The sequence below is a fragment of the Myotis daubentonii genome, chromosome 16, assembly GCF_963259705.1.
Source record: "Myotis daubentonii chromosome 16, mMyoDau2.1, whole genome shotgun sequence".
Taxonomy (NCBI): Eukaryota; Metazoa; Chordata; class Mammalia; order Chiroptera; family Vespertilionidae; genus Myotis; species Myotis daubentonii.
Window position 1 is genome coordinate 15,717,641 of NC_081855.1, and position 16,214 is coordinate 15,733,854.

The 16,214-nt window shown below is 42.0% G+C and overlaps 1 protein-coding gene across 5 annotated transcripts in view; it reads left to right on the forward strand.

Moving 5' to 3' along the window:
• The window catches only part of STX8 (syntaxin 8), a 230,268-nt gene that overhangs the window by 31,532 nt on the left and 182,522 nt on the right, over positions 1-16,214 (forward strand). For all 5 annotated transcript variants that reach the window (XM_059668636.1, XM_059668635.1, XM_059668637.1 and 2 more), the window contains exon 5: positions 13,371-13,495. In XM_059668636.1, coding sequence (XP_059524619.1) covers positions 13,371-13,495 — 125 coding nt within the window. The remainder of the gene's footprint in view (positions 1-13,370; positions 13,496-16,214) is intronic.

The following is a 16,214-nucleotide window of genomic DNA, read 5'->3' on the forward strand; positions in this document are numbered from 1 at the left end:
AAAGGGTAATATGCCTCCCGGCACCGGGATCAGCGGAGCCGTGAGGCCACCCGGCACTGGAATCAGCGTGACAGGGGGCAGCACCCAAACGCCCTGATCGCCCTGCGGCTCTGTGTGTGACAGGGGGCGGGGCCACAACCTCCCTATCCGCCCTGCTCTGTGCCTGATAGGGGGGAGCTCCCCCCCCCCCACGGGCCCTGCTCTGTGTGTGACAGGGTAGAGCCATAACCTCCCCATCAGCCCTGCCCTGAGTGTGAGAGTGGCGGCGCCCCAACCCCCTGATCCACCCTGCTCTGTGGGTGATAGAGGGCAGCACCCCAACCCCCTGATTGGCCCTGCTCTGTGTGTGACAGGGGGTTGCTCCACAACCTCCCCATCGACCCTGCCTTGAGTGTGACAGGGGGCGGCGCCCCAACTCCCCAATCAGCCCTGCTCTGAGCCCGACCAGGGGCTGCACCTAGGGATTGGGCCTGCCCTCTGCCACCCGGGAGCAGGCCTAAGCCAGCAGGTCGTTATCTCCCGAGGGGTCCCAGACTGCTAGAGGGCACAGGCCAGGCTGAGGGACCCCCCCTCCCCCCCCGAGTGCACAAATTTTTGTGCACCGGGCCTCTAGTTTTTCTATAATACACACATGTATTATACATATATACTGAATGTATGTACATATGAAATATGTAAGTATACTTATAATACACATATCTTAGCTATACTTATGTATATATGCTTATATATAATTATGATATATAATAAGTATATGTAATACATGTATATTACTAAGTATACTGGTATATGTTTATAACCACATGTATACTTACACTCATGCATATTCATGCATACATTTGTGCACATAACAACACACACTCACACAAAGAGCTGTATTCTGAACAGACCACAAGGTGGAGATATAAGTCAACAGAAGGGGAAAGTTACTTGGATCATTGATTCTAGTTTCTAGATTTTGAAAAGTTAGCATTTTTCTCCCTTGAAAGTAAGGCAAGAATGTTGATTGCTTACACTGCCTGATTTTAGAAAAAGGCCCGTCTCACTTTTTTCAGTTCTCTCTCATCTTCTCCCTCCTCCTTTGTGTAATGGAAACCTGTTTGTCATTTTTAAATTTTCTTCTCAGTGACTTAGACATTTGCCCCATCCCCAGTCGGTTCTTTCTTCCTCTTGCTTTCATCTTCCTTCCTTGCCTTTTCTTTGCATGTCCTTCTCTTCCATTGCTCTTTCCCCCTGGAAAAAGTTGCTTGATTTTTGTGTTTTTTAATTGTAGTTTTTGTTTCCCATTCTTAATTTTGAAAGAAGAGGATTTGCTTTCAATGCTTCTTTCTAATAATCTTCACTTGTTATTGTTTATTTTTATGGGCATTTGTTCCCCTATTATGTGCCCTTCCCCTGTCTCCTCCCCATGGAGATATGGCTCATCTTTATTAGATTTTCAACAAATTATCGACATGATACATGTTCATTATAAGAAGTCAAACGATAGAGAGGTGTAACCCAAAAGTTAATAGTTTCTCTCCTTTTCTTTCCCTTCAGTGCCATTCCCTAAAGTAACCAGTGTTAACTGTTTGGAGGGTTTCCTTCTCCACGCTTCTCTGTGCTTATACAAATATTTACACACGCATTTACATACATGTGAGTTTTCCTTTCCTGTTTTTTAATGAAAACAGAATTGTACTGTACATATTCTGTAATTTACTTTTATTTTATTTTTTAAAAATTCTTTTTATTGTTTAAAGTATTACATACAGTATTACGTAAGTCTCCTTTGTCCCACATTGACCTCTCCCTGGTCACCCCCACCCCCAACACATGCCCTCACCCCCCTAGTGTCTGTGTCCATTGGTTATACTTAATGCATGCATACAAGTCCTTTGGTTGATCTCTTACCTCCCCCCCGCCCCCCCGCTTTAAAAAAAAATCATTTTTGTTAAGAGTATTACAGATGTCCCCCTTTCCCCCCTCGTTACCCCCTCCACATGGCTCCCGCCCTGCCCCAGGCCTTCACCACCCTATTGTCTGTGTCCATGGGCAGTGCAGAAATACATGAAGTTCTTTGGTTAATCTCTTCCTAACCTCTTCCCCCTTTTCCTCCTAGATTCGTTAGTCTGTTTTATGTTTCCATGCCACTGGTACAATTTTATTTGTCAGTTTATTGTGTTAATTTGACTCTACATATAAATGAGATCATGTGATATTTGTCTTTCTCTGATCGGCTTGTTTCATTTAGCATAATAATCTCATTTATTATATTTTTGTTGATTTTTAGAGGGAGAGGAAGGGAGAGAAACATCAATGTGAGAGTCAACCATCAATAGTTACCCCCTGCACAACCCGTACTGGGATTCAGTCCCCAAATCCATGCATGTGCCCTGACCTGGAATCCAACCAGCAACCTCTTGGCACACGGCACCACACCCAACCAAGGGAGCCAGGACTGTAATTGACTTAATCATGTACATTTGGGTATTCCTCCAAATCAATAGATCTACCAAAATTCTTTTCAATAGCTACATTATTCCACAGTATGAATATGCAGTCAGTACAACCACTCCCCATTTGATGGATATTGGGTTGTTTAGGTTTTTTGTCATTACAAACAATATTGCAGCAAATATCCATAAAGAATGTGTGGCTTCAATTTCTGTAGGACAGAGTCCCCAAAGTGGGGACAAAGGTATGGATATTCAGATTTAACAGGTCCTGCCATGTCAGTTTCTTGAAAGTTGTAATGCTTTTCATCCCTCCAGCAATACATGGGATCCCATTTCCCTACCCCGTGGCTGTCAGAGTGCGATGGAACTTGTTGGGTTTTGCCAATTTGATGAGTGACATATGGTATCTTGTTTTGAATTGCAGTCCGTAACTGTTGGTGCAATTGTGACTTTTGACAGGGAAAGTAAAAAGATTTGATACGCCTGTATTCATTAATTAAATTGGAAAAATCATCTGGGAATTGAAAAGGGAGAATTCTAGTCTATGAATAAGTAGGAATAAGAAAGAGAAGTTACCTATATACCCCATACTGTAAGTTAGTTGATTTTTTGAAAAGCCTATTTAATACTTTCAATTTGAAAAGTATTCACTATAGATGAAATTGCTTTTTTAATAAGTGAAATTTTATTTTATTTTATTTTTAAATATATTTTATTGATTTTTTACAGAGAGGAAGGGAGAGAGAGAGAGAGTTAGAAACATCGATGAGAGAGAAACATCGATCAGCTGCCTCCTGCACACCCCTGACTGGGGATGTGCCCACAACCAAGGTACATGCCCTTGACCGGAATCGAACCTGGGACCCTTCAGTCCACAGGCCGACGCTCTATCCACTAGCCAAACTGGTTAGGACAATAAGTGAAATTTTAAAGAAACTGCTAAAAATATTCTTTCTTCTTTATTGAAAAGAGTTTTCTATGTCTCCCTCCCTCTCTTCTCTATTTACCAAGCACTTTCATATATTATTTTATTTGACCCTCATAATAATTTTCAGAGGTAAGCAGAGAAGGGATTACTTTTTTTGGCTCACATATGAGGAGACTGATTCTTAGAGAAGTCATTGTGCCTGAGGTGAGTGAATGGCAGAGAAAGGACTAGAAAGCCTCCTTGTCCTTTGCCATGTTTTTGTCTCTCAGGCTTTTCTCTCTAATTTTGGTGTCCTGTCATGGTCCCCCTGTAAGCACCCTCATTTATTCCTTTCTCACTGCCTTGTTGTTCATGGCACCTAGTAGATAATATTGCTAACTTTAATAATTCAATAAAAAAAGGGGGGGTTGGTATTAGAAAACCTAGGTTTGAATTTTGAGTCCATTTCATTTTCTGTCAAATGAAGATAATCATGACTCCTCAATATTGTGAAGTTCCAGTGATACAAATCTATGTGAAAAAGTATATTTTGCTTTGGAAAGTGCTTTGTAAACATCACTGAACACTTGTCTCCGGTCTTAGCAGAGGGGAATCCAGACCTGGCATGCCATTGGGGGAGGTCTTTCTAGCCTGCACAAAGTAATTAGAGAACAGTGGTTGTTTATAATTAAGTGCTAAATTGTGTGGTGTGGGCCGTAAATGATCTCTTAGAGCAGTGGTTCTCAACCTGTGGGTCGCAACCCCTTTGGCGGTCGAACGACCCTTTCACAGGGGTCGCCTAAGACCATCCTGCATATTAAATATTTACATTATGATTCATAACAGTAGCAACATTACAGTTATGAAGTAGCAACGAAAATAATTTTATGGTTGGGTCACAACATGAGGAACTGTATTTAAAGGGCCGGAAGGTTGAGAACCACGGCATTAGAGAAAGGAGAGATGCATGTGAGGTGGAGGAATTTGAGAAGACCATGAAAGAAATAGACTCCAGATAGCCTTTGTAGAGTGAATAGATTTGTGCACCATACATTTCCCGGCTTACTTGTATGCTTTCTCTGATCCTATTCTTTCTAGACCAATAACGTCCATACCAGTCTGCTTATAGGTTCCCAGCTGGTTGCATAAGACTCACCTGGGAGAGCTTACAGATTCCTGGGCCCTGCTTGCAGAGGGAAAGATGCCATAGTTAAAAGCATGGGTGCCCTTGCTATTTATTTGAGATTTTAGATATGAATCTGGTTAATCTATATATATAAAAGCTTAAGCCAGCGGTCACCAACTGATGGTCCGAGGACCACTGGTGGTCCGAGAGGTCCAAAAGGTTGGCAATAGCTGGCCTAAGTGACCATTATAACCAGACATCCGGCCGGTAGTTATGATGCACACTGACCACCAGGGAACAGATACTCAATGCAGGGGCTGTCTCCTAGTGGTCAGTGCACTCCCACAGTCAACCTCCCGCGGCTGGCCAACCTCTCATGGTCCCTCCCCCAGTTGGCTGGCTCCCATCTGCTGGGAGCCGGTCCATCCTTGCTGTCTCAAGGGACCTTGCATATATGGCATACTGTTCTTAATATGTTTGCTCACCTTCTTGGCACTATGTGTTTTAACCAAGGTCTCTGAGAAAGGTTGTTTCCCCAGGTAGGGATTTTCCCCTGAAGTTAGGGAGGGAATAAAACCCCTTAACTAAGTGCCAGGCGGGTAATTAATCACTTTAACTACGAACAATCATGCTTAAGCTACATAATCTTTACTCCCTGGAATGGAGATAAGAAACGCCTTAACCTTTGGAATAGAGATTGATAGGATTGGAATCAACTGGTATAAATACAGATGTAACAAGATAACAGGACACAGAACCTAGACACAGAACCTACACAGAACCTAGAGACAGAAGAACTTCCCTGGAGAGAACATGGCAAAAGATCCTGGACAGAAACTGGCCACAGAACCTAGAGACAGAACCTGGCTACAGAACCTTGATAGAACATGGCAAGAGAACCTGACTAGAACCTGGTGACTGAACCTGGCTGGAGAACCTGGACAGAACCTGGCTGGAGAACCTAGCGAGGGAACATGGCTACAGAACCTGGCTGGAGAACCTGGAGAACCTGGCTGGAGAACCTAGCAAGAGAACATGGACACAGAACTTGGCTGGAGATCCTAACCAGAACTTCGCTAGAGATCCTGACCAGACCCTGACAAGAGAACCCGGCTATGATGATCAACTGAACTCAGCCTCCGTGTCATTCATTCTTCACCGACTCCATCCACACCTCTGGGGACCCCTGGACCTGCTGGGGTTGGACCCCAGCACCCATCCACCCCAATTGGGACTGGGCCAGGCTGAGGGACACCACTCATCTTGATTATAGATGCATTATTCATTGATACCCTTAAACAGTGTTTTAATGCCAGATTTGGATTTTTGAGATCAGCTGGCAATTTCTACTATAAAATTTTCAACACTAGAGTTTAAACACTATAGAGTGTTTAATTCTGCTCACTGCCAGCCAGTAATTTTGTTTCACTAGACTTTGCATCTTTATCCATAAAACAGTGATAATTTGCACAATTTATTGAATATTTTAGTGCATTTAATCTTTATTTTATAAAATGAGTACGAATGGAAACACATACTAAAGAGACAAGACAGTAACGTTGACACAAAGATGGAGTCATTGGGCTTGCCGAGTGCCTACATGCACATTGATCACCTCAGTTGGGTGCTCATTGGATTTGTCATGTAAGTGTGTTTGGTTGTGCAGAGCAAAGTGAAAGATTGCAAATAATGTCAAAAAAGGCACAGCTTTGCCCTGGCTGGTTTTTCTTAGTGGTTAGAGCATTGGCCTGCAGACCAAAGGGTTGTTGATTCAGATTCCTGGGCACGTACCTCAGTTGCAGGCTCGATCCCTGGCCCAGTTGGGTGTGAGGCAACCAATCGATGAGTGTGTCTCTCTCACATAGATGTATCTCTCTTTCTCTCTCCCCTTCCTCTCTCCTCTCCTCCTCTCTTAAAAAAAAATCAATTGAAAAAATATCCTCAGGTGAGGATTAAGAAAAAAAAAGGGCAACAGCTCTGGCACTAGAAACTCCCTGGTAATATGTAAGCAAACGGTTGACTTTTGCTCATTCTATTTTGAAACATGTTTTCAGGAGGGCCTTGTGTAATAAAGTAAGGAGCTGTTTATAATAAATTCTAATTATTGGGTTTCTTAACATTTATTTTGTAGTTGAACTTTAATTGCTAACCAGCAGATGGCTCTCAGTCACCATAAATTTTGCGGAGTAGCTAATTCACTTTTCACTTAGAATTCTCACGTGTTTGTATATCACCCTTCCTGCCCCTCTTCAGGTACCATGACAGTCACACTTAGGTAAACTGATCTGGTTTTATTTGAGTGATTTTTGGATTGCCGCATGGCTTTCTGGAATAGCAAACCAGAATTTGTCAAATTTAGGTTGGAGGTCAAAATAACAACTTTGTGGCATTTCTGTGTTTCCGTGGACTCTTTGGTTAAGTTTTTACTTTAATGTTATACCGTTTTGTTGGTAAATTTGGCCAGCAATGAATAGGGACAAGATGGGATTTGTTTAAAATTAGAAAAATATTTTATTGCAGTAGATTTAAAGATGCTGTGGTGAGAATTTCCTTGGGTGATATGTAAGGTATTTTTCTTGCTTGAGTTCTTATTGTTCTGGACTAATACACAATAAAGATTATTTATTCTATTTAATCCCCCCCAAAAATTATTTCGAGTACTTACTTGCAAAAGTCACAGTTCAGGCGTTTGTTGTCCCTGAAGTATCAGCTCTATGAGGTCAGGTGTTTGTCCTCCTGTTCACTTCCAAGCCTGGCACCTGGAAGGTCTTTAGTATTTGTGGATGGACAGGCGGATGGGATACAAAAAAAGAATAGGACAGCGTACTGGACTGAAGACTTTACCATCTAGTAAACATGGCTACAAGTAGACATCCATCCACAGATCATGATCTTAAAGGAGCAGTTTTACTTCAGAGTTGTTACTAGGAACTGTGTTGAAGTTGGAGAAAATTTTGAAAGAAAATGAAACTTTCCCTTTCCCTAAATTGTGTCAGTTTCCCAAGTCACCCAGTGTGGCAGCCTGTGTCCCCTCTATCCAGTCTGTTCACCAACACTCGTGGGGTTTCCTCTGAGTCACTGTGTGAATCGTCATTTTCTTGCTGTTCCTTGTCATTTCCCTTGTCCAGACCCTCATCACCTTCCGCCCAGAGGACACTCGCCCCTGGCCCGCCTCTGACTGTGCTCTCCTCAGTGTGATCCAGTCTGCATGTTGCTGCCAGATTTTCCTTAAAGAATCGATGTCAAGGAATCTATTTCTGATTGAAATGTGAGCCTCTGTGCATCTCTGGAATTACAGGAAGAAACTACTGAGACAAAATTTTGAAAAAGCAATTCCCTGACACCCTAGAAATATCTCCCTAACCCTAACTTCCAGCCTCAGTGCAATCTGTGAATACTCCTCGAGATTTTTTTCAGATAGAACAGGCATTTTCTATAGTCATTTTGACATCTTCTTGGAATGGTCAGCAAAGCTAAAGAAAGTTGCTGCTTGGAATTCACTGCCTTTCCCAGTCCGTAGTCAGTGGATTAGCAGCCCTCTCTGCGAACTCTAACAGCTTCAGCTACATTTGTCCGCAGAAAAACATGGATTATCTGTGCCTCCCGCGTCACGTGTTATAATTTAAAAATGAACATCATTTGCTTTGGGGGATGGAAATGCAGTATTTTTATATCTTTAGAAGCGACTGTACAATTTTTTTGTAAAATCTTTATGACATACCTGACCTATTTATTAATGTGGCATTTATTTGATAAGTGCCCTTTTTTAGATAACTTGCATCTTGAAAGAATGTGGATAGAAGTTATTAATTTATTTAAAAGAACATTGGGAGTCTATCCTAACCTCTGGAAGAGAGTTTTTAGCATCCCCTTTCTTTAACTTTTCGAAGAAGAAACACTCCTTTGTTGTCCTTCCAAACGTGTTTTAGTGACAGAATTCCCTTTCTAGTAACATTCTCTCCATTTGCTCTAAAATCTGAAAGGCGGACAGCAGTTGGTTTCTTTTGCCTTTTTTTTTTTTTTTAGTAAAAAACCAATTTCGCCCAGCCGGTGTGGCTCAGTGATGAACCAGGAGGTCGTGGTTCGATTCCTGGTCAGGGCACATGCCCAGGTTGTGGGCTCAATCCCCAGTGAAGGGCGTGCAGGCGGCAGCCAACCAGTGATTCTCTCTCATCATTGATGTTTCTCTCTCTCTCTCTCTCTCTCTCTCTCTCTCTCTCTCTCTCTCCCTCTCTCTCTCTTCCTCTCTGAAGTCAATAAAAAGATACTAAAAAAAAGACAACCTCATGATGAAAATGTTAACTACCCCTCTCATCTTGTCTCTCTTGCTTAGTAAGCTCAGTGGTTTCCCATCCTGTTTCATGAACACGCACTGAAGGCTTCCTGCCCAGCATGCGCAGCAGCTCTGCTTACTTGGCACTAGCGGTATAAACGAGACTGTCAGGTGGCCGCTCTCCTTACAGAGCGCGTCATTCAGGAAGGGAGACAGATGAGCAAATAACTAACTACAATCCTGCTTGATAAATGCCATGTTGGAGGTTTCGAACAAAGTGCCAGGGGAGCACCATGGAGTGATTGATTCGAGGGAAGGGGGTGGGGATGGGGAGTAGGCAAGACTAAACAGCAGAAGTGCCATTTGAGTTGAGCCTTACGGGATGAATAGAGTTTTGCCAGATGGACAAAGGGGTGGGGGTGGGGACCCTCCAGACTCATGCAAAAACATGAGAGTGTGAAAGTTTGTGCCTTTGTCTCAGAAGTGGAGAGCAGTCTGTGGGGCTGGAGGAAGAGCAGGGCATGGAAGGGGTGTTGGCAGGGATCAGTAGGGCCACACTGTAAAGCTTAAACCTGATCTGTACCTTCTAGGGAGGTGATGGCGAACCTGTGACACGCGCGTCAGAGGTGACACGCGAACTCATTTTTTTGGTTGATTTTTCTTTGTTAAATGGCATTTAAATATATAAAATAAATATCAAAAATATAAGTCTTTGTTTTACTATGGTTGCAAAGATAAAAAAATTTCTATATGTGACACGGCACCAGAGTTAAGTTAGGTTTTTCAAAATGCTGACACGCCGAGCTCAAAAGGTTCGCCATCACTGTTCTAGGGACTTGTGAAAGTTTGAAAATAGGAAAATGTTGCGGCGAGACTCCACTTTATAAGGAGTTCTGGCCGCAGAGGCGGAGATGGTTTGAACGAGGGTGACTGGGAACAGGGAGACCAGTCCGAAGGCTATGACCATCTTTTACATGCGAGCTGATGAGGGCAGTGCCAGTGGGGATGCAGTGAGGGCACATGCTTGAGGACCACCTCTGAGGAAGACCTGGGACATTGAGAGGACGTGGGGCTGGGGAGGGGAGGTTTGGATGATTGGGAATACAGTGATGGTGCTAACCAGACAGAGCAGAGGAGGAGCACAGCTGTGGGCTGAAAGTAATGAATTGGATTTTGGATATATTGGATTTGGAGTGGAATATCAGTTGGAGTTTCCTAGACAAAAAGCAATAAATGCAGAGCCTGCTGGAAGTTAGGATTAAGAAAATATTTCTAGGGTGTTGGGGAATTGCTTTTTCAAAATTTTGTCTTGGGTTTAGAGTCAGAAGCTGTGCATTGAACATTTAGCTTTGCCACTAAGGGTGCGACCTGGAGAAAGTCACTATAATGTTTCTTTACCTTGGTTTTCTTTTATTTTTAAACATATTTTTATTGATTTCAGAAATGAAGGCAGAGGGAGAGAGAGAAACATCAATGATGAGGGATCGTTGATCGGCTGCCTCCTGCACGCTCACACAGGGGATCGAGCCCATAACCCAGGCATTTGCCCTGACTGGGAATCCAACCATGATCTCCTGGTTCATAGGTTGATGTTCAACCACTGAGCCACGCTGGCCGGGCTACCTTAGTTTTCTTGTCAGTAATACCAACTCTGACTTACACACAGGCTTGTGTACAATTCAAATGAAATAATGTTTGTGAAATGCCTTTGAAATTACAAAACACAGCACCAGCATATGATACTATAATTTCCTGAATACGCTTGTTTATTTCATTCATTTGGTTATGTTTTTTGCTAAATTTGTTAATTCATTCAGCCTTTTTTTCAGTGTCTATTATACCAGGCACTGAGGATACAGTAACAAACAAGACAGTCCCTATCATTGTGGAGCTTGTAGTCTTGTGTAGGAGACCGAAAATCAACAAATATATAATAGCAAGTGGTTTAAATACTATAAAGAAAAATATAGCAGGATTGGGGGGCTGAGTTACAGGGAAGGGTACTGTTTTAGAGTGGTCAGGGAAACCTGTCTGAGATGACATTTCAGCAAAGTAGAATGAATAAGGGAGCAAAGTAGAATGAATAAGGGAGCAAGGCCACGTGACCGTGGGGTGGGGCTCCGGGAGGACAGGGAGGCGTGCCTTAGCCATGGTAGGTTGGAGGGGACAGTGGGTGCAAAGTCCCTGAGATATGAATGTGCTCAGTGTATTCTAAGCAGCAAGGAAACTAGTGTGGCTTGTAGTTATAGTAAAGATGTCGTGTTTTAAAGGTGGATGGGAAGAGCAGAGGAAGCAGATCTATTTTTACAGTGATCACTCTGACAGCTCTTTGGGGAGTACATTGTAGATGGTAGGAGTGGGAGCAGGAGGCAGGAGCAGGAGGGCAGAAGCAGCAGAGTAAAGGAGAAATCGTCAGGTTTTAGATACGTTTTGAAGGATTTCCAATGGGTTAGATGTGTGGGGTAGGAGAGAGAGTCAGAGAGCATTCCAAGGTATTTGGCCTGAGCCCATGGGTCTGTGGTGAAATAGAAAGACTGGGGGAGAGGAGAATGGATTTTGTGGGGAATTGTTTTCTTTCTGTTCTTATTTATGCAGTTTACTACTTAACGAGAAAAATTTTAATGAAAGCAGTAAGGATCCTACAGATCATCTTATTTGGTGATGTCCAATGATGGAAAATCATTTCCTGTAAGAGTTAAGGGAACGCCAGGCTCCCCTCTCACCTCCCAAACCGCTATTAATGGCTGTTAATGAGGGTGTCTTATTCCTCGAGCATTTGACCAGAACTTTTGAAAACCATTGACCTACTTAGTTCACTTGTTTTATGGGCTGAGGAGGTTGCTGGAAGTGCCCAGGGATACAGAGCTGCAGTTTTCTTAACTTCAGTTAGTAATTGCTGCATGGGTGGTTAGTTTTTCTTTTCAGTTTGATTGTAAACTCCCTGAAAACAAGAATTATGTCTTAAATTCTTCCATATTTTCTTCTTACCTAGGAGAATACTGAGTAATAGTAGGCATCAGTCCAAACATTAAGTTGAGCATAAAACCCAAAGAAAAGAAAATCAGGTCTGCGTAGTGACGCCTGCGAGCTGACCTGCTTCGTTAGTAGAGGGTGGCCATCGCTGGATTTCCCACAGGTCTGGGGCATCAGAAGAGACAGACACCAGAAGAAAAGAGAGAGCGGTTGTTCAGCCTTGAAAAACGTAACAGAAGTTTTAGAATCAGATAACCAGGAAAGAAGGCATTAGGGAATCATTTTTACCGCCATTTACTATTGCTTTTATAGTGAGAGTAAGACCAAGATAACTTTGTTATTGCCGAGAACTTTTTTAAAGCTTTGTGCTTTATTTTTTTACTTTTTTATTTTATTTTTAGAGAGAGGAAGGGAGAAAGAGAGAGAAACATTATTGTGAGATAAACAGCGATTGGTTGTCTCCCTTACTCTCCCCGACTGGGGATTGAACCCACCACCTTTCGGTGTAGGGGGACTACACTGCAACCAGCCGGGCTCTCTGAGGCAGATGTTGCCATATCGCGGGTAGTGGGTGGAGCTCACAGCTATTCACTCCGTGTTGGGAAGCTGTGTGCAGCCCCATCACGGGTGATTTTCAGTTCCTGCCTTCTGCCGAGTAGACATTTATATAAAAGGTTAAACAATAGGGTGGCAGTTACTCGTAGACAATAAAAGAGATGGGCAAAGAAAGGGCGGGAATCACCGATAATGTTAGTGGATACCTGTAGATCTCCTGGAGCTGTGCCTGCACGTACGTTGTCACTACTCCTACTGCTATGTCGCCATTGTCACCATCGTCATTTTTTATGAATCCTGTGAACTCTAAAGTGAGTGGCTGTTCACATCTGGATTGAAGTGGTCAGAGGTGGTTTCATGAACAAGATGGTCCTTGGGGCTTGGGCAGGGTGGACAGGTGGGAACAGAAGAGGGGGTACTCGAGATGAGAAGATCCCCGTAAACATGGGACTGAGGCTGGGAGCGTGCGTGCCCCGTTCTCAGACAGCAAGGAGACCAACGTGTCTGGCGCAGAAGGGGCATGTGGTTCACTAGAGGGAGAGAAATTAAGATCGATAATTCAGAATTTATTATGTTATGAATGCTACATTACATTCATAAAATTGGATTTGAACCCTGTATGTGAGCTACGAAATACCCATTAATAGAAAATTATATGGTCATTTTTTAATGCTATAATCCGTGGTTGCAAATTTGGGTCTTCTTGAGATAAAATATGTGCCTTTGATGTTACAGAGCCTGTGAGACAAACTTTATCCTTAAAAAGGCTATTTCCACTGACCTCGTGATTTTGAAATTTAAGGCCCTCATTTGTGATTATTGACTCAAATGTATCTTGGAGGATTAGTAAGAGTATTACGTGCTGCCATAGCCTCCTTAACAGACTGTAATTCTCCAGAGGAGCAGGCTTGCGCTTTATTCATCCTCAGGTCTCTTCCAGCCCCGAACACAGTTGCTGGCATCAGCGTAGGCTGCAATAAATTGTGGTTGAATTGAATTTTCAAAGCATTCGAGGCTGGCCACCTCCGCACTTGTGGGAGTAATTTGCAGCAGAGCTATATTTTTGGAGTTATGTAACACATTTAATCTTGTTCTTAGGTCCAGCCTGATGACGGGAGGGGCGAAGCGAGGTGTACCCAACCCTTGGCTCTTTGAGGAGCCGGAGGAGACCAGAGGCTTGGGTTTTGATGAAATCCGGCAACAGCAGCAGAAAATCATCCAAGGTACTGACTACCCACGGACTGTGGGCTCAGGAACCTTGTCAGGTTTTTCCTGTAGCCCTGACTCTTCCTATGCCCTTTGAAGATCAGAGGGAGAACTGTTGGTCTTCTAAAACCCCTGGCAGTTTTGTGCCTCAGGAAACCTGGGGAACAGACAGATGATGTCATCCATGAAGGTGACTCAGGAGGTAGTGACTCCCCCTGGGAGAGAGCGGCCGGCAGCTCTGAGGCTGGTTAGCCCCGTGAATCCGAGGCAATGGGGAATTTATTCTCCAAACACAGACTCCATCGTTTCCTTATTAAAATAAGTCAGTTTGGCCTTTACCTTGAAGTTCATCTTGCCCAGTGGCTTATAAACCTGCTAATTATTTCTTTTACTGTCTTCTATCTTTTTAAATTTCAGAAGTAATGCACAATTGTTATACAAAGTTCATACAATACAGAGATATATAAATAAAAAGCTTTCCATATTGCTTCTCCAATATATAAACAAGCTAATATATATTTCCTCAGACTTTTTGTCAATACGCATGCATATATTCAGTATAAGGATACATATTTTGCATAAATGGATTTATGATATATATAATTCTACAGCTTTTTAATTTTTTATTTAATATGTATCATGGATATTATTTCATGTCAGTGTTGAGATGTTATTCGTTCTAATTCTACTTTTTAAAAACAGCTTTTTGGGGTGCAGTTGACATTATTATAAATAGCACACAGTGTATGTGATTCCCTAAGCCAGTGGTTCTCAACCTTCTGGCCCTATAAATACAGTTCCTCATGTTGTGACTGAACCATAAAATTATTTTTGTTGCTACTTCATAACTGTAATGTTGCTACTGTTATGAATCGTAATGTAAATATCTGATATGCAGGATGGTCTTAGGCGACCCCTTTGAAAGGGTCATTCGACCGCCAAAGGGGTTGCGACCCATAGGTTGAGAACCGCTGCCCTAAGCTTTGACATATGTATACACCTGCGCAACCATCACTATAATCAAAATAATGAACATAATCATTATTCCCAAAAGTTTCCTTCATGTCTATTTGTAATTCTTACTATTGCTCCTCCCCCAATCCCTAGACAGCTATTGATCTGCTTTCTGTCACTATAAATTAGTTTCTATTTTCTATAATTTTGCATAAATGGAATCATACAGTATGTACTCCTTTTAGGAGGAAGGAGTCTGGCTTCTTTATTGAAGCATAATTATTTTAAGATTCATCCACATTGTTGTATGGGTCAGTATTTCATTCTTTTGTATTGCAGAATAGTATTACATGGCTTGAATTAACCACAATCTTTGTGTCCATTCACATGTTGATGAGTATTTTGGTATTACAAATAAAATTGCTATTGAACGTTCAAATGCAAGTCTTCGTATAGACATAAATTTTCATTTTCTTAGGTAAATCCCTGCTAGAGGAATGACTGGTCAATGTAGGTGTATGTTTAACTGTTAAAGAAATTATCACACTAGTTTTGAAAGTGTCTGTACTATATTACATCATCATCAAAAGATGTATGTCTCCTATTTGTGTTATTTTTTTAAAATATATTTTTATTGGTTTCAGAGAGGAAGAGAGAGGGAGAGAGAGATAGAAACATCAATGATGAGAGAGTATCATTGATTGGCTGCCTCCTGCATGCCTCATACTGGGGATCGAGCCCACAACCAGAGTATGTGCCCTGACCGGGAATCGAACCATGATCTCCTGGTTTATAGGTCGACGCTCAACCACTGAGCCACGCCAGCTGGGTGTTGTATTTGTTTTAGATCCTCAGCAAACGTGGTACAGTCAGTCTTTTTCATTTTAGACATTTTAATAATCTGTGTTGCATTTCATTGTGGTTCTAATATGTATCGCCCTAATGACTACAGTAAAACCTTGATATAACAGACTAATTTGGGCGAGGGGGTGTCCGTTAAAACTAAAAGTCCGTTATATAATAAAGCAGGTTTTCTGAATGCATATGTTAAAAAATTGACAAATTAATTATTTTACCCGTTTTTACTTATGTAGACAGGTTTGTGTCATTAAAATGTATGAAAAGTTTAATTTCGCAGAAAAGTTTTCTTTGTGTATTACTGTTATTTTAAATTTATACCGAATAAGTCTAGTTAATGTGTGCATTCACCAGTCACCAGGAGTAAACAGACGCACACGGCTAGGGCGTGACTCCGTGCATACGGGAACATCAGCCGGCAGCCTTAAAACCGCTGCAGAAAGTCATGCCATGTGACAACAGAATCTAGCTTCAGGTGGTGTGATCACGTGCTGATCATTGGCCAAATATTGTTTACCAGCGGTAACTCTTAGATTTAAATATGTAGACTATAATTGAAGATATATAATATTTATTTATGTTGGTGAAATTACTACAGTGCTTTTCCCAACATACAGCCTGTTCACTAAAATTTGTTAAAAGTAACAGGGTAAGTTAAATGCAAACTAACAAAAAACCCAACGACACCTAGGCATATCATTTTCAAACTACAGAAAATCAAAGATAAAGAAAAAATTTAGTGCTGATGAAAAAAATACACCCAATAGATCAGTGGAACAGAATAGACAGCCCAGAAATAAATCCATGTAAATATAGTCAACTGATCTTTGACAGAGGACCAAAGGTAATGCAATGGAGTCTTCTCAACAAATTGTGATGGATTTGATTGTTGAATGTTGAACCAGCCTTACATACCTAGGATAA